The following is a 20,902-nucleotide window of genomic DNA, read 5'->3' on the forward strand; positions in this document are numbered from 1 at the left end:
TCCCAATGCATCATATCATAGGTTATCACAGGTGGCCCATGAGTCTGATTGTCTTCCAAGGGGAGAGCCTTGGTGGTGGGTCCATAAGTGACTGTGGAGCCACCTGTGGGGAGGGCTTGGATTGAGTCTTCCTCTATGGCAGAAGAGGCTTACACATTGCAAGCACCTTTGGAAGACCCAATCCAAGCCCTCCCAACAGGTGGCCATCCAGCTTCTGCTTTAAACCTCCAGAGAAGGAAGGAGATCCCACCGGATCCCACCAGGCCAGCAGGACTTGAGGAAGTTGACCTGGAAGAATGTACAGATTCCTAGAGGAGACATTTTAATCACACTCATAACAAATGTGGAGGGACAATTACAAATGGGTTCCACTAAGACCACTTTGTCTGAAGGAAAAGAGACCAGCTACAGACTGCAAATCTGTAACTCCACAACTGAAGCCCAGCTTTGGAAACTGGGCAAAAATGTTAACGGGGGTTATTATTTTCTGACGAGAACACGTTTATTATGACAGGAAGAACAAAGAAAGAAGAACCTGGAACAATTCACAAATGTAAGCATAGAATCTCAAGGCATTTAGGGGATCGAAGGCATGAAAATGCAACGGGAGGTTGGGGCGTCCACCAAACCCTCAATGGGCGCTGCAGCCTGCATCTAGCCAGAAAAAGCGTATTCAAATAACTCACTGGAAATTCCTGAATGAGCCATAAAATCTGCTGAAACCAATCGTTGCATGTTCTATGCAGAGCAGAACTTGAGACGAAATATGTGGAGCACCTGTGAGGACCGGGCGAGTGCTGACGCATTGCCAAACTCAGAAATGTAGCTTCTCCAGGAAGCAAACGGGCACCTCCCCTGGAGAAGAAGCCACGCCTCTCCCACCGGAACACATACAATCCCTTGATGCTGTGTCCAGCCTTGGCTCTAGCGCTGGCCCCGATTGGACCTGGTCCTGCTGCCGCCCCTCAGAGCATCCCCCAGACCCAATAAGGAAGAAAACATCCCTGGGTTCAGATGGATCCGCAACCAGTGGATCTTCACGGCCTCTGTCCTAGACTCCAGACGGTTCCTGGGGCGCCTGTGTGGGCACTTTGCAGCGAAATGCGTCCCTGTCATCCACATCCTGTGAGAGCCGCCCCTCCAGCTCAAGAGGACGTGGCCAAGAATAGCTAGCTAGGAGTGGGCAGCGGCCAGAGCACTGGGTGTTCCTAGGATGCCAGCCTGTGATGTGGCCAGGGAGGCGAAGGAGCTGCCTTTCCTGCTCCCTGCAGCCCTTCAGAGCTTCTCCTTCCTGCGCCTGATGTCCACCAGCCTCACAGAACCCACCGGAGCCTCTTGGATGCTTGTGGCCTTGTGCAGTGTGTACACAAATGTGGCCAAGGCTACCGTGCAGCAGACCTCAATGCACAGCATGGTGGAGTACATCACGCACGCCACTCGGCAGTAATGGTAATTGGTGCTCAGGAAGAAGCCCCAGCCCTGGCTCTGGGATCGAGGCCCAGAGACACCAAAGCTTTGGGGAGAAGTCCCTGCCTCTGGGAAGGGGGAAACGGGAAAGCTCCAGGTGCTGTTGGATGTGGAGTGAGGGGAGGGCATTGTGGTCGTGTCCATAAGGGGAGAAGTACCTGCCAGTGTGGCCACTGAAGCATGTAGGGTGGGGGTCTGGGAGGGGCTTTGTGCTGCAGGTGTGGAGGAGGGTTTAGAGGGACAGTGAATGGGAGAACTGGTGTTGGAGAACATTGCAGTTGTGCCTACAGGAGATAAGGTCTCACCTTGGGAGGTCTTGCGTGATGGAGATGTGCTGGTCATTTCAGGGATACTTGTGGGGGCATCGGAGGCCACTGTAGGTGCCGTGGTGGCCTTGGTGACAACCTGCATGGTGGTAGTTGAGGGGCTGGTGCCAAGAAATGCTCCTGTGGTCATCCATGGCATCCAAGTCCGACCTACGGTGAACTCATTGACTGTGCTTTGGATATTCCTGATGCTTGTGACTCGAGGGGTTGTAGGTGGGACATTGGTTGTGGTTGACGTAATTTGGGGAGTTGTAGTTGTGATGGACTCAGAGGCTACATCAGAAATCTCAGTGGTGGTTTTGGAGTGTTTCTTGACTGAAGTGCTGATTTCGAAGGTGGCAGAGGAAGTCTCACTGACTATCCAGGCCACTGTAGGGGTTGTGGTTCTGGTTGTGATGGATGCAGAGGTTGTGCTTGAAGCCTCCACAGTGGTCTGAGGCTGTGTCTCGGTGGATGTAGCTGAGTGAGTGGTGATGATCTGTGGAGTTGGTGTTTCTCTCCTGCTGGTGGTGGTATCAGGAGAGGTCCTACTGGTGGTCACGATCTGTGAGGTTTCAATGGGACTTTCTGAGGTGAGGACAATCCTTGGAGTTGTGGCAGACACCTCTAGGCTGGTGGGGATTTCAGAAGTTGTGGTGGGAGCTTTGGCAGGAGTAGTCTTGGGGATGGTGATTGCAGTAACATAGGTTGTGGAGGATTTCTCAGTGGCAGCTGGAAGGGTGGTGGCTTTTCTGTTGGTAGTGGCAGTGGTCAGTTTCGTGGTACCCATGGTAGTGGAAGGGGGGCTGGTGGTCAGGCAGATCAGTTGCTCCTCCGTCAGAGATCTGACCTCTTTCCCAGCAAGATCATCAGGGCTCACACACTTTACCTTGGGGGCATCCTTCACTTTTTTGGGATGACCACTGATCCACCGGAGGAAGGGGCGAAGGTGGCAGTCACACCGCCATGGGTTCTCACCAAGATACACCAAGGTCAGCTTCCCAAAGTTGTCAAAGAGACCTTCAGGGACGTTCTCCAGACGGTTCTGGTTGAGCCTGAGGGTAGCCACCTGTGGCAGAGAAGACGGCACCAGGCCCTCCACAGAAGAAATCCAATTCTTGCTCAGGTCGAGGTCAGAGAGCTGAGGCATCTCTCCAAACATCTGATCAGGGAGGGCTTTCAGCTGGTTGGAAGCCAGGTTCAGCAGCTGCAGTTTCTTCAACCCGGAGAATGTCCCGTTGGGGAGGACCTCGATCTGGTTCTTATCCAGGAAAAGCTTGCCCAGGTTGGACAGGTTCCTCAGCAGATTGGGCGGTAGGGTCCGGATCTTGTTGCTGGCGAGATTGAGCTCGGTCAAGCTTTCCTGGCTGTCCAGGCTTCCCTCTGAGAGGCTGCTGAGCTGGTTCCTGTGCAGCCGGAGGGTCTTCAGCTGGGTCAGGGGCCTGAAGGTGTCCCTCAGGATCCTGGAAATCCTGTTGTCGGCCAAGTGTAGATAGCTGAGTTTTGGAAGCTCATCAAAGACCCCGTCAGGAAGGGAAGGGATCCTGTTCATGTGCAGGTACATCTCCTCCAGGTTTCCAAGGTGGTCAAAGAGACCCTTCTCCAACCAGGTGATTTGGGAGTTCTTCAAGTTGAGCTTCTTCAATTGAGGCAGATCCCGGAAGGTGCCAACAGGTAGACTCCCCAACTGGGCCCCGGACATTTCCATTTCCTCTAGTTTCTCCAGGCCGTCAAAGGCTCCGGCCTCGACTGTCCGGATCTTGTTGTCTATGAACTCCAGGGTCACCAGGTTGGGCCTGCTTCGGAAGGCTCCCGCAGGGATTTCAGTGAGGCTGGTTTGCACAAAGAACATCTTCGTAATGCTGGGGTCGGGGGTCTTGGGGATCTCCGTGATGTCCCTGGTTTTGGTGTAGACATCTTCACCGGGCTTTGGGCAGTCATGTGTCCCGGTGCCACTGCAGGGAGTCTGGCCTTTGCTAATGGCACAGAGGAGGAAGAGGAGGAGGAAGAAGAGGATGGTCCTGGGCAACATTTTGGAAGGAAGGAACGAAGGAAGAACGAGCATCTCTCACCAAAGAACCCCCCTGGCTGTTCTCAGTTTGGACCTCTCTCTTGACCCTCTCAGTCCATGGAGGCTGGTAGGAGACCTGGTAGGAAAGAAAATGACCACAGATCTCAGAGTTCCCTCTCTTGGAAGTTTGCCCCTCACCAAACGGGGGAGGATTTGCTTCTGAGGACGCTGCATCAGATTGCACCAGGCCTCTGGATGTGACCTGCTCTATGGAACCCTAGAAGTGGGAGGATCCTCCAGAAGCCACAGAGTCCATCCCTCCAAAGCAATGCAGGATCTCCATGTAAAGCAGGCCTGCACAACCTGGCAGGAGTAAGGGGCCAAAATGAAAACAGGCTCTTAGGGCTGCAGGTAGGTTTTTGGCTATGCATGAACACATGAAGGGGAGATGATGGGTTCCAATTGCTGCTCTGCTGGTGTGTGATGGGTGGCTTCCTTCATTAAAGCTTAGAGCTTCTGATGGCCACAGCAAAGCCTGGTGAGGGTTCTGGCATGTTGTGCAGGCCTGGTCTCAAGTGCCTCTAGCAGCAGAGAGCTGCCCAAGCAGTTCCTAAAGGGTCCTGAGAAGGTGATCTGGAGCCAACTTCCAGGTCACCAAGTTCCAGTGGAACTAAGTACCCCAAAATTCACAAAATACCAGAATTGGAAGGTTCACCCTGAGGCCATCCAGTCTGACCCCTTGCTGAATGCCAGTTGAAGCATCCGTGAGGGCTAGCGAATACCACCTAGGCAAAGGATGTCTCTAGGCAGCAAACAATTCAAAGGGAACCAAGGGCAGGCTACTTCTGTGCAGATGCCCTCACTAATTGAGTATGGGGTCCTCATGGTTACATGCCCATGGGTGGATCCCACGCAACACACACAAATCTAGCTTGCTAATTGCACCCCTCACATCTGTTTACCAGGCAATGGTTCTTTCCTCCCACCCTGGATATCATTCCACAGGTGTACATGCACTCCACTTGCTTGGCTACCATCAGATCCTCTAAAGATGCCAGCCACAGATGCAGGTGAAATGAGAGGAGACAATGCTGCTAGAACATGCTGTCCTTACAGGCCAGAAACCACACAGCATCTTCTGCAGATCCTCTTTCTGAAGACCTCCCAGGAAGGAGACCCTTCCACCTCTCTGGGCGATTGGTCCCACTGCCCAGCTGGTCACCCTGATAAGAAGGTCCTTCTCATGTTCAACGAAATCTACCCTTTCATCACTTCAGATCAAACCTGCCCAGCAGAAGAGGGTTGGGCTGCATGCCCTTGGGGTCCCTTCAACTCTAGGATTCTGTGCTTCTAAGGAGAGCGGCCCTGAGGAGCGAGGGCAGCAAGGCTCCAAGGGATGTCCGTGGGGCAAGAAGGGGGCCAACCCTGGAGGAACCGACCCTGGGGCAACTGAGCCCAGTGGCTGCCACCCAGGCACAGGCGCACACCATTCCCTCTCCCCCCCCCCCTCCCCTCCTCAGGGCAAATGTATCTGATGTGGAACACCATATGTGCTGCTCCTGCGCCCACCGCCTCCCGTTTCCCCTCTTCATGTCCCCAAAGTGGATGCCCCCCACCCCTCCCAGCCCCATTCCTCCCTCTTCTGTGTCCCAGGCTAATGTGGGAGGACCAAGGCTGTCCCCACCCTCACCACCAATCTGGATATTCATGTAGTCAAGGAGAAGAGGGGTCAGTTGGGGTTATTGTTATCATTACTATTACTATTACTGTTATTTTTCTTGTTGTTGTTATGTTTATTATTATGTTTATTTCTACCCTGTTTCTCTCTCCATGAGGAGGCTCAAGGAGGGTCCAAGCGAGAGCACAAGGGTCTGGGGGGGGGGGGGGGCACCAAGCTAGGTGCCGGGAGGAAAGCTTCCCGCTGAGGGTCCTGCCACCCAGGGAAGGGGCACTCTCCAGGCAGAGGAGGGGGCTTGCTCAGCCTTTTCTTTATGATTTTGACAAGCTGGAATGTGTCCAGAGGAGAGCGACTAAAATGATAAAGGGTCTGGAGAACAAGCCCTATGAGGAGCGGCTTAAGGAGCTGGGCATGTTTAGCCTGAAGAAGAGAAGGCTGAGAAGAGATATGATAGCCATGTATAAATATGTGAGAGGAAGCCACAGGGAGCAAGCTTCCTTTCTGCTTCCTTGGAGACTAGGACGCAATGGAACCATGACTTCAAACTACAGGAAAGGAGATTCCATCTGAACATGAGGAAGAACTTCCTGACTGTGAGAGCCGTTCAGCAGTGGAACTCTCTGCCCCGGAGGGAGTGTGGTGGAGGCTCCTTCTTTGGAAGCTTTTAAATAGAGGCTGGATGGCCATCTGTCAGGGGTGATTTGAATGCAATATTCCTGCTTCTTGGCAGAATGGGGTTGGACTGGATGGCCCAGGAGGTCGCTTCCAACTCTAGGATTCTATGAATTTCCAGACTGTGAGAGCCGTTCAGCAGTGGAACTCTCTGCCCCGAAGTGTGGTGGAGACTCCTTCTTTGGAAGCTTTTAAGCAGAGGCTGGATGGCCATCTGTCAGGGGTGATTTGAATGCAATATTCCTGCTTCTTGACAGAATGGGGTTGGACTGGATGGCCCAGGAGGTCTCTTCCAACTCTTTGATTCTAGGATTCTATGATTTCCAAAGTGTACACATCATAGCATCGCTATCAGTATATAGTAAAGGTAAAGTTTTTCCCCTGACGTGAAGTCCAGTCCTGTCCGACTCTGGGGTGTGGTGCTCACCTCCATTTCTAAACTGAAGAGCTGGTATTGTCCATGAACACCTCCAAGGTCATGTGGCCAGCATGACTGCATGGCGCACCGTTATATAAAGCCACCAATTTTCAATAGTAATTTGAGACCTTCTAATAATAGTCAAACCTGTGTATACTATTGAAAGAAAACTCCCCGACTCTATGTCGGGATAGAGTCTGTCCTATCAACACTCTTAACAACCAACGTATATTTATAAATTCACACATAATTTACATAAAGTACAGAGAGGTGGCCGAATGGTCTAACATTTATCATCCTAATCTTTGAAGAGGGGGGAGGGCAGGAGAAGGGGAGGGGGCGCTCTCCGGAAGGCCAAAGGGCCCAAGGGAGCAGCCACAGACTTACCTGCCCAGGTGTCCTGCGTACAAGTGACTGAGTCCCTGGAGGCTTATCTTTGGGGACCATCCTTCTCCTCCCCTGGGACCGGGTTCAGGGAAGATATACAGAGCGCAACCCCCCCCCCCCCCCCCGCTCTGTTGTGGGTGGCACCCAAGGCTGTAGGCCTGCTCAGGGAGATAACACTCAACGCCCGGCCCTGATCTCAAGGAAGAGGTGCTCTGCAGAGGCCCAAAGACTCATGGAACCATAAACACACGGAGTTGGGACAGACCCCAAAAGACCACCCAGTCCAGCCCCCTTCTGCAGGGCAGGAAGGCACCACCAAAGCCCTCCCAACAGATGGCCACCCAGCCTCTGCTTCAAAGCCTCCAGGGAAGGTGATGCCACCAGACTCCTGGGCAGCAACTGCCATGACCAAAGAGCTCTTACGGTCAGGAGGCTCTTCCTGGCATCCAGGTGGAATCTCTTTCCCTGCAGTTTGAAGGCATGGCTCCATTGTGTCCTAATTCCTAGAGAAGCTCCACCTTGAGTGTCATCTCCTTTCAAGTGTCTAAACACGGCTGTTCTGTCCCCTCCCCACTTGCCCTTCTCCAAGCTAAATACAATCTGCTCCCTCCACTGTTCCTCATCAGAATGTATGATTTCCAGGCCTTTGCCCATTTGGTGACCCTCCTCTAGACCCAGGCCCGTAGCCAGGATTTTGTTTCCGGGGGGGGGGGGGGGGGGGGGCTGAATGTTTTTCAGGGGGGGTTTGGGGGGGCTGAGTTTCGGGGGGGGGGGGCTGAGTCTGAGTGAAAGAGGGTCTAGCCTAGCAAACCTTTTGTATCGTTACCCTAATACCCCCATGCATATGGGATATATTGAGTATGGTGATCAGATCATGATATGAATAAACATAACAATTTAAATAATGCACCAGTAATAATGCTTCCCCCTCCTCCTTGAATCGCCCTGCCTGGAACTGGGCACAAGGTTACTCTAGCTGACTAAAACAGAAGAGTCTGACTGACTTCCCATTATCTGGACATTAACCGTGATATCAAACACGAATTGGGGAGGTCCTGCCTTGAAAGAGGATCTGTTAACCCTGATCTCAACCAGATTAGTCTTGAAATTAGTCTAGAAGAAAAGGGCACCGGTTTGGGAGTGATACGTTGATTCGCGGATACGGGGACCCGATGGATTTCCGTATCTGCGGTTCAGAGGAACGCTGTTTCGGCCTCCCCGGAATGTTAGAATCACATCCCGGGTGGGCTAGCAGCTGTCTGTGGCCCGGGAGAGGGAAAGTTCATGCTGGGAAGAGTTTGGAGGCAGTAAAGGATACAAAGTATCACTATGAAGAGGGAAAAGTTACAATTAATTGATACTTTGTATTGTCGAAGGCTTTCATGGCTGGAATCACTCAGTTCTTGTGGGTTTTTTCGGGCCATATGGCCATGTTCTAGAGGCATTTCTCCTGACGTTTCGCCTGCATCTACGGCAAGCATCCTCAGAGGTTGTGAGGTCTGTTGGAAGTAGGAAAAATGGGTTTATATATCTGTGGAATGGCTGGGGTGGGGCAAGGAGCTCTTCCCTGCTGGAGTTGGGTGTGAATGTTTAGCTGATCACCTTCATTAGCATTTGAAGGCCCGCCTGAGCCTGGGAAATCTGTTGCTGGGAGGTGTTAATCTGTGCCTGGTTTTTTCCTCTCTGTTGTTTAGCTGTTATAATTTTAGAGTTTTTTAATACTGGTAGCCAGATTTTGTTCATTTTCATGGTCTCTTCCTTTCTGTTGAAATTGTCCACATGCTTGTGGATTTCAATGGCTTCTCTGTAATTAATTGTAATTAATTACAATTAATTGATACTTTATTGGTTAGTTTGTTACAATGTTAGGGTGAGGGGAAGAAAGCAAAGCAAGACAAAGCAGAAGGAGATCTTTTGGTTGCAGCAGCTGTTGTGATCACATTCCTATCGCTGCTGGCACAATTGGGCAATGGAGAACTGTGGAACTCCCTGCTGCAGGTTAGATCAGCTTGAAGGCAGGGAGTTCTGGGTTCCTCCTCCTCACCAGAAGCCATGTAGGGCCTGCTTCCCCTCCCTCCTTCCCTCTGCAGCACTGCTGGTCTCAGATTTTGGCCCTGAAATCTCCAGGAAGGGGTGCAGCCCAGCTGGCAGCTCCAGCATAGATAGCAAAGTGGGCCACCAGGAGAGTGGGTTTGTGTGTCATCCATGGGCTGGAATTGGAATGAGTTTATTCAAACAGCCAGGAAAACAATGTGAGGGTAACACCAGGCACACACACCTCCCACCACAAAAGCCAATGGGAGCAAAATGACCGCTGGAAACAAAAATGTTGAAAAGCACAGCCAAATATGCACTTGATTGCAGAGCCACAAGTCACCCAGAAAGTGGAGGGATCAAAAGATCTCCGGGGAGGAGGGTGCAATGTCTTTCCCCTGCAAATGGCACTCCGAGGGAGGGGCCTCATCAGGAAGTCCCCCCCCTCTGATCTTTCCCAGCCCAAATGAGCCATGGGGGCAACTGGGCCAAGTGTCCCCCCCCCCCCCTCAGAAGAAAGGTGAGGGAAAGGGGCAATCATTTCACCCTCCAGGAGTCTTCCCCAAACACACGCCCCATACATTTCAGAGGGACACACAGGGAGGGAGGTGCCTTAGTAATGAGTGAGGGGCTGTGACTTGATCCTGGAGGGGTCTCTCCTCACTTGGGCGTTGGGAAGCATTGCACTGGTGCTCTGGTGTGCTCCAAGGCAAAGGCATTGTCCCTGATTGTTTGGCCTGCAAAGGCAGTGGCAGCAGTGGCCCTTCGAAGAGGAAGGTTGCCCGGAGCCTGCTTACGGGCCCTCTGTCCCATTGAAGGGCTCCTCCTTCTCAATGGTCACTGAGACCCGGACCCTCAATGTCCCACAGCCGGAGCCCAGTGTCCAGTTCCCACTCAGGTGCTGGCCGGTGCCCTTGGCTGCAGGAAGGGTGACCCTGAGCTGTTGGCAGGCATCCGGCCCACAGGCCAGGTGGAGGGTCCCCTCTGGGTCATGGTAGGCGCATTGGGACAGGGCACTGGCCTCTCCTTCCTCGGAGGAGACCTTGTCCTCCACCCGGCAGCGGACAGAGCCAGAAGGGCGCCGAGGACACACCAGCTGCTCTTTCTTGACCCCTGGGAGGCTGAGCCCCTTGAGGTGAGTGGGACTCCCACAGAGCGCATGCGCATTGACCAAGTCATCGGCATACTGGAGCCAGTCGGCCAGGTAGAGCAGGTGGCAATCGCAGGCCCAAGGGTTGCCCCTCAGAGCTATGTAGAAGAGGGCAAAGCTGTAATCAAAGATGCCCTCCGGAACGGTCACCAGCTGGTTGTGCGACAGGTCCAAAGCCTCCAAGCTGCTGAGGTTGGCCAGCAACTCCCGAGGAAGCCCACTGAGGTTGTTGTGGCCCAACTGCAGCCGGGTGAGGGCCTGCAGACCCTGGAAGATGCTGGCGGGTAAGTGGTGGAGGCGGTTGTGGGACAGCGTCAGGACGGACAGGTTTGGGAGCAGAGCACCGAAGAGTCCTTCTGGGAGGGTCTCCAGCTGGTTGTGGGCCACAGAGAGCTCCACCAGGCTGGGGGTCCCGAGGAAGAGCCCCTCTGGCAGTACCTTCAGCTGGTTGCCGTCCAGGTGCAAGAAGGTCAGGTTGGCCATTGAGGAGAAAAGGGCAACCGGCAGCTCCTGGAGGGCGTTGTGTTGGAGGTGAAGCCTCCTCAGGCGGGTTTGCTCGGAGAAGACCCCCTCAGGGAGTTCAGCCAGGGCATTCCCATCCAGGTAGAGCTCTCGGAGGTCAGTCTGGCTGTGGAAGATCTCAAAAGGGAGGCAGGACAGGTTGTTGTCGCTCAGACGCAGAACCCGCAACTGAGGCAGTGGGTCAAAGACCCCCTCTGGCAGGCTGGAGAGGCCGTTCTGGGACAGAGAGAGGGTCTCCAGGCCTCCTACGGGGTGGAAGACACCTGGAAGAAGAGCCCTGATGCGGTTGCCTCGAAGGTGGAGCTCCTGGAGTGCCGGGGTGTTGTGGAAGACCTCCTCTTCCAGGGTCTCCACAGGGCTGAACTGGACAGAGAGCACGCTCAGGCTGCCCAGGCCACAGAAGCTCTCAGCATGCAGCCTGGTCAGCCGGCTGGAGGAGATGGCCAGCTCCTGGAGGCCAGTCAGCCCCGCAAAGGCCCCCTCACCCAAGGAGTGGAGAGGGCTGCAGAGGAAGACCAGTTTGCGGAGGGCGGCGTTGCCACTGCTTCCGTTGGCGAAGGCTCCACTGAGGAGGGAACCCAGAGAGGTCTCCACGAAGAAGAGCTGTGTGGCGTTGTCGGGGATCTCCTCTGGGACGTGGGCAAGGCACTCTTCGGAGCAGAAGACGGTCACATTCCCAAAGCACTGGCAGGACTCTGGGCAAAAGGGGTCTGCACCGGGCAGCTGGACAAGGAGCAGCCAGAGCAGGAGTGGCGGCAGGAGGAGGCGGGCCTGGCCCCCGGGGGTCCCTCTGCCCTGCAAGGGAAGGAAAGGCATGCACAGGTCAGTCTGTCAGTCAGGGTCCTTGGACGGAAGTGGGGTGGGAGCCAGGGTAGAAAAGGGGTGGCCATTGTGTTCAGTGCCTCATTTTGGCCTATAGAAGCCCAGCTTACAGGCAAAGGCAACAGAGGTGTTTAGTACTTAGTAGAAGAGCCAGCACAAGGTCAACTTGTGTGTCTTGGGTCAAATGTCCTGATCGCTCTGTGCTTTTACCTTTCTATTTGATGAAAAGATGATGAACCTGAGTGACCCACTGGGCCCCCATTTTGGAAAAGAAAGCAAAGAGGGGAAAGGGGTCTTCTCAATCTATCCAAAGCAATTAGAAAAGCACAGAGATTGGTGGGGCTAACGAACCCTGGAACGACTGTGAGAAGACATTATTTTCTGTATTGTCAAAGGCTTTCATGGCCAGAATCACTGGATTGTTGTAGGATTTTCCGGGCTATATGGCCATGCTCTAGAGGCATTTTCTCCTGACATTTCGCCTGCATCTGTGGCAAGCATCCTGAGGATGCTTGCCACAGATGCAGGCGAAATGTCAGGAGAAAATGCCTCTAGAACATGGCCATATAGCCCGGAAAATCCTTCAACAACCCATTATTTTCTATTGTCTAAGACAAACCCATTAGGGGAAAAAGGGCTTCTGCCTGGTACAAACTAGCTAAAGAAAAAAAAGAGAGTCTTCATTACATAAACATATTCACACCTACTTTTATGTTAATTTCTTGATGAATTAATGACGTACTGCTGTTTGTCATGGCCAATCAACAGAGCTTTTATGTAAATACACATGGTAATAAATTCCTGCTCATATCGCTTTTTCCCAGGAGCTTCTTTTCTCCGTTCTGCAGAATGCGAATAATTAAATGCAAATTGATTTCCCATATTAGGAAGTGCTTTTTCAAATCCCACTATTCTCTGCACAATCCCCAGACACAGAGAGACCTCTGAGGGCCTTTAGTGGATGAGCGCGGCTGAGGAAGGCTGCTTGGCACACAGCCCTTGAGGCTTCTCACAGGCAAAGGCAATGTTGGAACCTGTGCCTGTTGGGCTCAAGCTCCCGAGCCCCCCAGGTTTGGAGGTGTTTAGCTTGGATCTGTAATTGGTTAAGTGGACGAACACAGAGAGTGCTCACTAATGCTTCCTCTTCATCTTGGAAAGAAGTGACAAGTGGAGTGCCACAAGCAGGGTTCCGTCCTGGGCCCGGTCCTGTTCAACATCTTTATTAATGACTTAGATGAAGGGCGAGAAGGCAGGATCATCACATTTGCAGACGGGACCAAATGGGGAGGGATAGCCAAGACTCCAGAGGACAGGAGCAGGACTCAAAGGGATCTTGACAGATTAGAGAGATGATGGGCCAAAATTAACAAAATGAAGTTCAACAGTGACAAATGCAAGATACTCCACTTTGGCAGAAAAAATGAAATGCAAAGAGACAGAATGGGGGACAATGCCTGGCTCGAGAGCAGTACGTGTGAAAAAGATCTTGGAGTCCTCGTGGACAACAAGTTAAACATGAGCCAGGAATGTGATCCGGCGGCAAAAAAAGCCAATGGGATTTTGGCCTGCATCAAGAGGAGCAGAGTGTCTAGATCTAAGGAAGTAATGCTACCCCTCTATTCTGGTTAGACCACATCTGGAATATTGTGTCCAATTCTGGGCACCACAATTGAAGGGAGATGTTGACAAGCTGGAATGTGTCCAGAGGAGGGCGACTCAAATGATCAAGGGTCTGGAGAACAAGCCCTATGAGGAGCGGTTTAGGGAACTGGGCATGTTTAGCCTGAAGAGGAGAAGGCTGTGAGGAGATATGATAGCCATGTATAAATTTGTGAGAGGAAGCCACAGGGAGGAGGGAGCAAGCTTGTTTTCTGCTTCCTTGGAGACTAGGACGCGGAACAATGGCTTCAAACTACAAGAGAGGAGATTCCATCTGAACATTAGGAAGAACTTCCTGACTGTGAGAGCCATTCAGCAGTGGAACTCTCTGCCCCGGAGTGTGGTGGAGGCTCCTTCTTTGGAAGCTTTTAAGCAGAGGCTGGATGGCCATCTGTCAGGGGTGATTTGAATGCAATATTCCTGCTTCTTGGCAGAATGGGGATGGACTGGATGGCCCATGAGGTCTCTTCCAACTCTTTGATTCTATGATTCTATGATTCTATGGAGAAGAGAGGTTTGAGCGGGACATGAGAGCCATGCTTAGGCATTCAAGAGGAGGTCCCATCAAGGAGAAGCCTTCTTTTCTTCTCCTCCAGAGACTAGACAAGAGAGCAGGAGAGAAAAGGCACAACTGCTCGACACCTTCTTTGCCTCAGTCTCTTCCTCCCAAAAGGTAAACCTTGGAAGAACGGAGCAGAGGGTGCAGAAGGGGAAACAGAACAAAGCAGGTGAAGAGGCAGTACAGGAATACCTGCCTACGCTCAATAAATTCAAGTCTCCAGGGCCAGGTGAACTATATCCTAGACAGGGGCGGCTCGTCCATTACGCGAAGTAAGCGGTCGCAGAACACTTTTTTTTTGCCAGGGGCGCAGAGGCGCCTCTGTAAATGCCCCTTGACCGCCACTTGAGGAGGAGCGCCCCCTCAGCTCACAACAGCCCTAGCAGTCCGGGGGGAGCCTCGGCTTTCTTGCCTCACTGCTGGGCGATCCTCTTCCCAAAGGGGCCGGGCCCTTGAGCCGAGGCTCGCCCCTCTCGTTCCTGCTCCACCTGGCCACCTGCTCAATCGTTCTCCGTGTTTGAGCCCTTCCCCATGACCGGCTCCCTTTCCCAATTCCCTGGCGCTCCACCCGCCTCCTCTCCTCTCCGCGCCTGGCCTGCTTCAGGTCCGGAGGAATGTCTGAAGACCCCAGCATGCGCACCAAAAGTCACCTCTTCTCCTGACGTTCTCTTCAGCCATTGGGACCGAGAGAGAGAGTGAGAGTGAGAGAGAGCCCCTCCGGCTGGAGGTATCTCCCACCTCCGCTCCCTCCTTTGTTTTTGCGCCTACCGTCAGGAAAGGTGGGCATCTCCACCTCTCTCTCTCTCTCTCTTGGTCCCAATGGCTGAGGAGAAAGTCAGGAGAAGAGGTGACTTTTGGTGCACACGCCGGGGTCTTCAGGCACGCCTCCGGACCCAAAGCAGGCCAGGCAAGGGAGCAAATGCGGCAGGTGTAGTTACTGGGATGTATAGTTCACCTACAATCAAAGAGCATTCTTAACTCCACCAATGATGGAATTGAACCAAATATGGCACACAGAACTCCCACGACGAACAGAAAATATATATCAATGATTGGTTGGGGGGGGGGGCGCCAAAATATTGTTTGCTTACCATTAAAAATTACCTAGGGCCGCCTCTGATCCTAGAGCAGGGAAAGAACTAGTAGATCCTGGCTGACTGGCCCTGGAGATTTCTAAACAGTCAGGATGACCATCTGTTGGGAGGGCTTGGATTGTGTTTTCCTTCACAGCTGAAGGTGGGTTGAGACTGGATGGCCTTTGGAATCCCTTCCAGTGTATATAAAGGGATTCCACAAAAAATATCGAGGGTGTCTTACCAACTGTGAGCTGGAAATGTACACCCATCCCTTTCCACCTGCCTGAGCAGGACCTATCAAGACAGGAGCATTTGCACCCTCACCTCCCAACATGGCACCCGGAGTCCTGGATCTGGCAGCCCTCCCTCCTCAGGAGTGCCCCCCTTCCCCACAAGCCCCTGCTTGGTGGCTGGAGAGCCGCCACCCCTTGCCCACCCCACTTGGCTTTGCTTAGACTCTTTGAGTCTCCTTGTGGAGAGCAAAAGAGGAGAATCAATACACCTAATCAGAATCCTAATCCTAGCCATTGCTTGGCTCGGCTCCCCTTTGGAGTCCCTGTGGGACCCTTACCCTCCATGCAGCAAGGCTCCCATGAAGCGCCATCGTGCTGTCCTCGTCCATGTCGGCCGGGCCCCTTGTCCAGGGGTGTTTACCACCTGCGTCATGGGGGTCACTGACCGGCCGTGCTTTGCCCACCTCCTGCTTCTGGCTTATCGGAGACAGAGATTCCAGGCAAAGGCTGGCAGCTGCAGAGGGACCTGGGCGTAAAGCAGGTGGGCTGAAATGGCCTTGGCGTGACAGCCTGAGGGCAGCTGCCGCTAGACACACGTCCCAAGAGATCATACATGTCCACAGGCACTGCCACTGGCAAAGGGCGAGGGGGAGCCATGCACACACACAAGGCAGGAATGCTGGGAAGGAGGGGGTGTCGGAGTTTTAAAACACACTAACCTTCGACAAGGTCCCCCATGACCTTCTGGCAAGGAAACTAGTCCAATGTGGGCGAGGCAAAACTACGGTGAGGTGGATCTGTAATTGGTTAAGTGGACGAACACAGAAAGTGCTCACTAATGCTTCCTCTTCATCTTGGAAAGAAGTGACAAGTGGAGTGCCGCAGGGTTCCCCCCTGGGCCCGGTCCTGTTCAACATCTTGATTAATGACTGAGATGAAAGGCTAGAAGGCATGATCATCAAGTTTGCAGATGACACCAAATTGGGAGGGATAGCCAAGACTCCAGAGGACAGGAGCAGGATTCAAAACGATCTTGACAGATTAGAGGGATGATGGGCCAAAACTAACAAAATGAAGTTCAACAGGGACAAATGCAAGATACTCCACTTTGGCAGAAAAAATGAAATGCAAAGATACAGAATGGGGGACAATGCCTGGCTCGAGAGCAGTACATGTGAAAAAGATCTTGGAGTCCTCGTGGACAACAAGTTAAACATGAGCCAGGAATGTGACGTGGCGGCAAAAAAAGCCAATGGGATTTTGGCCTGCATCAATAGGAGCCTAGTGTCTAGATCTAAGGAAGTCATGCTCCCCATGCTCTATTCCGCTTTGGTTAGACCACATCTGGAATATTGTGTCCAATTCTGGGCACCACAATTGAAGAGAGATATTGACTCTAAGCTGGAATGTGTCCAGAGGAGGGCGACTAAAATGATCAAGGGTCTGGAGAACAAGCCCTATGAGGAGCGGCTTAGGGAACTGGGCATGTTTAGCCAGAAGAAGAGAAGGCTGAGAGGAGATATGATGAGAGCCATGTATAAATATGTGAGAGGAAGCCACAGGGAGGAGGGAGCAAGCTTGTTTTCTGCTTCCTTGGAGATTAGGACAAGGAACAATGGCTTCAAACTACAAGAGAGGAGATTCCATCTGAACACGAGGAAGAACTTCCTGACTGTGAGAGCCGTTCAGCAGTGGAACTCTCTGCCCCAGAGTGTGGTGGAGGCTCCTTCTCTGGAGGCTTTGAAGCAGAGGCTGGATGGCCATTTGTCAGGGGTGATTTGAATGCAATATTCCTGCTTCTTGGCAGAATGGGGTTGGACTGGATGGCCCAGGAGGTCTCTTCCAACTCTTTGATTCTAGGATTCTATGATAACCTATGGGTTGTTGTAGGTTTTTTCAGGCTATATGGCCATGATCTAGTGGCATTTTCTCCTGATGTTTTGCCTGCATCTATGGCAAGCATCCTCAGAGGTCGTGAGGTCTATTGGAACAAGCGAGCTCTAATTTGTCGTTTAACCCTTGTGGGTGTACTGTCTGCAGTTTAGCGATCCAAAATGCTTCTCTCTGTAGTAAAGTGCTATTTTGATCTCAAATTAGAGCTCACTTGCTTTCTGTAATGAACTGATATCCTTAAAAGGGAGTAATCTCTTGTATCTAATTGCTCGCAATTAAAAGCAGAAGCAGGCTACACTATACTGAAGTTTCTTTGCGGAGCCATTGATGCTATTAATGTAAGTAAATTCCTGGTTTTGTTTATATAAGAATTTTCAAAATATAACTGGGTGCCACTTAGCATATCTATTATTTTGTCCTTTCTAAATTTAGTACAATTACCTTTGATTTAATGAAAGAAGCCTGAAGAAGAGAATTTTGTTCTTGAAACAAAGACACAAAAGCACCCGGGGAACCTTGTTGTGGACTCCCGAGTTGGCTGAAAGCAACACGAACTGTTTTCCAGTTTTGATACTCTCAAGCTTGTGGAATACAAAGTGAACTTTTGTTGAAACATTATGGACATATTCTCAAGTGTACTAAACACAATGTGAACTGCCTTTAAGTTTGATATATTCATTGATGTATATGTCCTATGAAATTATGTTGTAAACCGTATATATTTTGTTTGTTACACTATTGAAGTTACTTAAACTTGTACCTATGTTGAAGCTTGTTTAAATAGGACAGTTGCTTATTTACAACTGATTTATAGATCTCTGTGTTATTAGAGACTGCATCAATAGGAGCCTAGTGCCTAGGAAGAACTTCCTGACTGTGAGAGCCGTTCAGCAGTGGAACTCTCTGCCCCGGTGTGTGGTGGAGGCTCCTTCTTTGGAAGCTTTTAAGCAGAGGCTGGATGGCCATCTGTCAGGGGTGATTTGAATGCAATATTCCTGCTTCTTGGCAGAATGGGGGTGGACTGGATGGCCCAGGAGGTCTCTTCCAACTCTTTGATTCTAGGATTCTATGATCTAGGGAAGTCCTGCTCCGCATGCTCTATTCTGCCTTGGTTAGACCACATTACCTGGAATATTGTGTCCAATTCTGGGCACCACCATTCAAGAGAGATATTGACTCTAAGCTGGAATGTGTCCAGAGGAGGGCGACTCAAATGATCAAGGGTCTGGAGAAGAAGCCCTATGAGGAGCGGCTTAAAGAGCTGGGCATGTTTAGCCTGAAGAAGAGAAGGCTGAGAGGGGATATGATGAGGGCCATGGATAAATACGTGAGAGGAAGCCACAGGGAGGAGGGAGCAGATCAAGGGTCTGGAGAACAAGCCCTATGAGGAGCGGCTTAAGGAGCTGGGCATGTTTAGCCTGAAGAAGAGAAGGCTCAGAGGAGACATGAGGAGGGTTATGGATAAATATGTGAGGGGAAGCCACAGGGAGGAGGAGGGAGCAAGCTTCCTTTCTGCTTCCCTGGAGAGAGACTAGGACACAATGGAACAATGGCTTCAAACTACAAGAAAGGAGATTCCATCTGAAGATGAGGAAGAACTTCCTGACTGTGAGATCCGTTCAGCAGTGGAACTCTCTGCCCCGGAGTGGGGTGGAGGCTCCTTCTTTGGAAGCTTTTAAACAGAGGCTGGATGGCCATCTGTCAGGGGTGATTTGAATGCAATATTCCTGCTTCTTGGCAGAAGGGGTTGGACTGGATGGCCCATGAGCTCTCTTCCAACTCTTGGATTCTATGATTCTACTATTCTTGTGGTAGCAAATGTGATGCTCCAGGCTGTTCATTCATTTCATCTGAGTCTACTCTGGAAGCCAAGCCATATGATGCAGAGCATCTTCCCCCCCAAGCATTTATAGTTCGCCAAGGGCCAGACAATGGATTCTGCTGCTTCCTGACCCAGCACACATAACTGGGTTCCTGTTTCCTCTCTGTGAATTCTCTGGCTTGTGCACTGGACCCTGGCCCAAAGATCAGGGAAATGTAGTTCTCCAAAGGACATTGCCCCACTCTCCACCATTTGCAGATTCTTTGCGGACCTTTCTGCCCTCTCTGACTGACTTGGTGCCCTGGCATCACGGACTTCCTCCATGGACTCCAAACCAAGCCGCTTGGGGAAAAAGGGCCCCCGCCTGCATGTGCGTGCCCTTACTGGAAAAGGATCATATCTCAAGAACTCTGCTTATTGCCTTTATTAATTGCTGTGGGTTTTCCAATAAACTTCACTGGGATGGGGATCTTTCCTATGAAAACTATGAATTATGATGGACTGAAAAGAATGTATGTATGAAGTATGTGTAATATGAAATGAAATATGATGTATCTTCGCCTTCCCCCTCCCTTGTTTTTCCCCTCATGAACTTTGCCCTACAAAAAGAGTATGTGACCGGGGGATTACAGTTTAAGGAATCCAATTTCCTTGGAAGAAACTCCATTCATATTGACATTGCATGGATAAATAATGGCAAATCCATGGCTTTTGTTTTTCAGAGTCAGACAAACAAAAGGTCAGAGATTTTGTCAGCCAAAGCCCGGAAAACAGACTGATTGCATCAATTATGGTGTTTGTGCATGCTCCCTTGTGACAAAGGCCCCCTTTGCCCCAAGGTTGGAGATCCAGACACCACCCATAGTCACCCTTTTGGCCTATACACATCCTTTTATCGGGACCCAGGAAATCCCTTGTTCCCCCCATCCGCCTCCCTGCCGTGAAGAGACAAAAGGTGTTCCATCAGCTGGCAGGCTCCTCCCAGGCATTCCGCCCCTCTGCGCTGTCAAACTAGAGCCCGCCTCCTGGCCGCTGATTGGACAATCTCTGGAGGCGCTCCGAGGGCTCTGATTGGCCCTCTGGAGGCAACAGCGGCCGGCGATTGGAGGGAGGGTGGGACCAGCGGCCAAGCCTCCTCCCAGCTGTTCCAGAGCCGGCCAACCAGGACAGAGGGGACTGACAGGAGGCGGGCGGGAGATTCAAGCCAGGATTCCTTTGTTCAGTCTGTATAAATATGCCTGAAAATCACTGTACTGTATGCTTATAGAGGAAATATCCCTGTAATGCATCCTTTTCAGCTGAATCGCTAAATAAACGCTTCGGTCGTTGGGTACCTCTTCAGCCTCTGGCGAGATTAATTCTTAATATTTTTGCGTCTTATTGAATTGGCATCCGCTGGCCGCTCGCCAAGGTCAGGACCCCATTCGCGGTCCTTTTAGGGACTCTCCTCGCTGGGAGAACCCCCAAAAAAGAGCTCGATATCACATATGTGGAGCGGTTGAGGGAGCTGGGGATGGTTCACCCAGAGAAGAGAAGGTGAAGAGGGGACTCAAAGGCCAGAGCTCTTCAGGTGTCTGCAGGTGGCTGATGGGACCCCCTCCCCTCTCAGGTAAACATACCTAGTGCCTCTCAGTCTTTCCTCCTAGGGCTTGGTGAGCTTTCCAGAGCCCTCACTGCCCCCACAGCACCCCCCCCCCACACACACACACACAATGTCCATCCCCTTCTCCTGCTCTGAAACCCAGACTGGAGATGGAGCTCCTTCCAGGCATGACCACCTCTGAGCAAAATGGCATGACAAGACTACAGAAAGGACAAGCGCTTCAATGTATTTAGGGTCCCCAGAGCCATTGTTTGCAATCTGGGAAGCAGCTAGGACATCCATTATAGAATTTTTGGAGCTATAGCTCCCCCTCCCCCCCCCCCTTGCCCTCTCAGGTTCTCATGCAGGTGAGCCAGGCATTGAAGGGCCTTCTGCTGCCACCTGGCGGCTTCTGTCCAAAACGGCCCTTCCCACTGAGGGTGGGAAGAGGACCAGTGGCACCAGCCCCCCCTTGAAAGGCACCGGCCACGGGGCTGTGATCTGCTGGCCTGCTGAGAGGAGGTGCTGGGTCCTGCCCAAAAGACACACTCTTCGGATTGAGATGTTATCTCTACGCAGATGATGTCCAGATCTGTCACTCCTTCTCACCTG

General features: G+C 51.8%; 2 protein-coding genes across 2 annotated transcripts; both read right to left on the reverse strand.

Annotated features, from left to right (window-relative positions):
* Positions 1 to 878: 878 nt before the first annotated feature.
* Positions 879 to 7,020, reverse strand: LOC132770326 (leucine-rich repeat-containing protein 15-like). Its single transcript, XM_060767201.2, has 2 exons — positions 6,939 to 7,020; positions 879 to 3,919 (listed from the first exon to the last, which is right to left on the reverse strand). The coding sequence occupies exon 2, from the start codon at positions 3,835 to 3,837 to the stop codon at positions 1,276 to 1,278; it is 2,562 nt and encodes an 853-aa protein (XP_060623184.2). The 5' UTR covers positions 3,838 to 3,919; positions 6,939 to 7,020; the 3' UTR covers positions 879 to 1,275.
* Positions 7,021 to 8,299: 1,279 nt separating this feature from the next.
* Positions 8,300 to 15,627, reverse strand: LOC137096537 (carboxypeptidase N subunit 2-like). The gene is made up of 2 exons (XM_067466186.1): positions 15,332 to 15,627; positions 8,300 to 11,439 (listed from the first exon to the last, which is right to left on the reverse strand). The coding sequence occupies exons 1-2, from the start codon at positions 15,602 to 15,604 to the stop codon at positions 9,766 to 9,768; spliced, it is 1,947 nt and encodes a 648-aa protein (XP_067322287.1). The 5' UTR covers positions 15,605 to 15,627; the 3' UTR covers positions 8,300 to 9,765.
* Between the last annotated feature and the right edge of the window lie 5,275 nt (positions 15,628 to 20,902).

Source organism: Anolis sagrei, chromosome 3, assembly GCF_037176765.1.
Source record: "Anolis sagrei isolate rAnoSag1 chromosome 3, rAnoSag1.mat, whole genome shotgun sequence".
Lineage (NCBI taxonomy): Eukaryota > Metazoa > Chordata > Lepidosauria > Squamata > Dactyloidae > Anolis > Anolis sagrei.

Excerpts from the sequence above, each read along its gene's own strand:
- LOC132770326 (XM_060767201.2), bottom strand. The coding sequence starts at position 3,837 with ATGCTCGTTCTTCCTTCGTTCCTTCCTTCCAAAATGTTGCCCAGGACC.
- LOC137096537 (XM_067466186.1), bottom strand. The coding sequence starts at position 15,604 with ATGATCTCTTGGGACGTGTGTCTAGCGGCAGCTGCCCTCAGGCTGTCA. Across the intron at positions 11,440-15,331 it reads GGAGCCTTGCTGCATGGAGG|GGCAGAGGGACCCCCGGGGG; the intron begins GTAAGGGTCCCA and ends CTTCCCTTGCAG.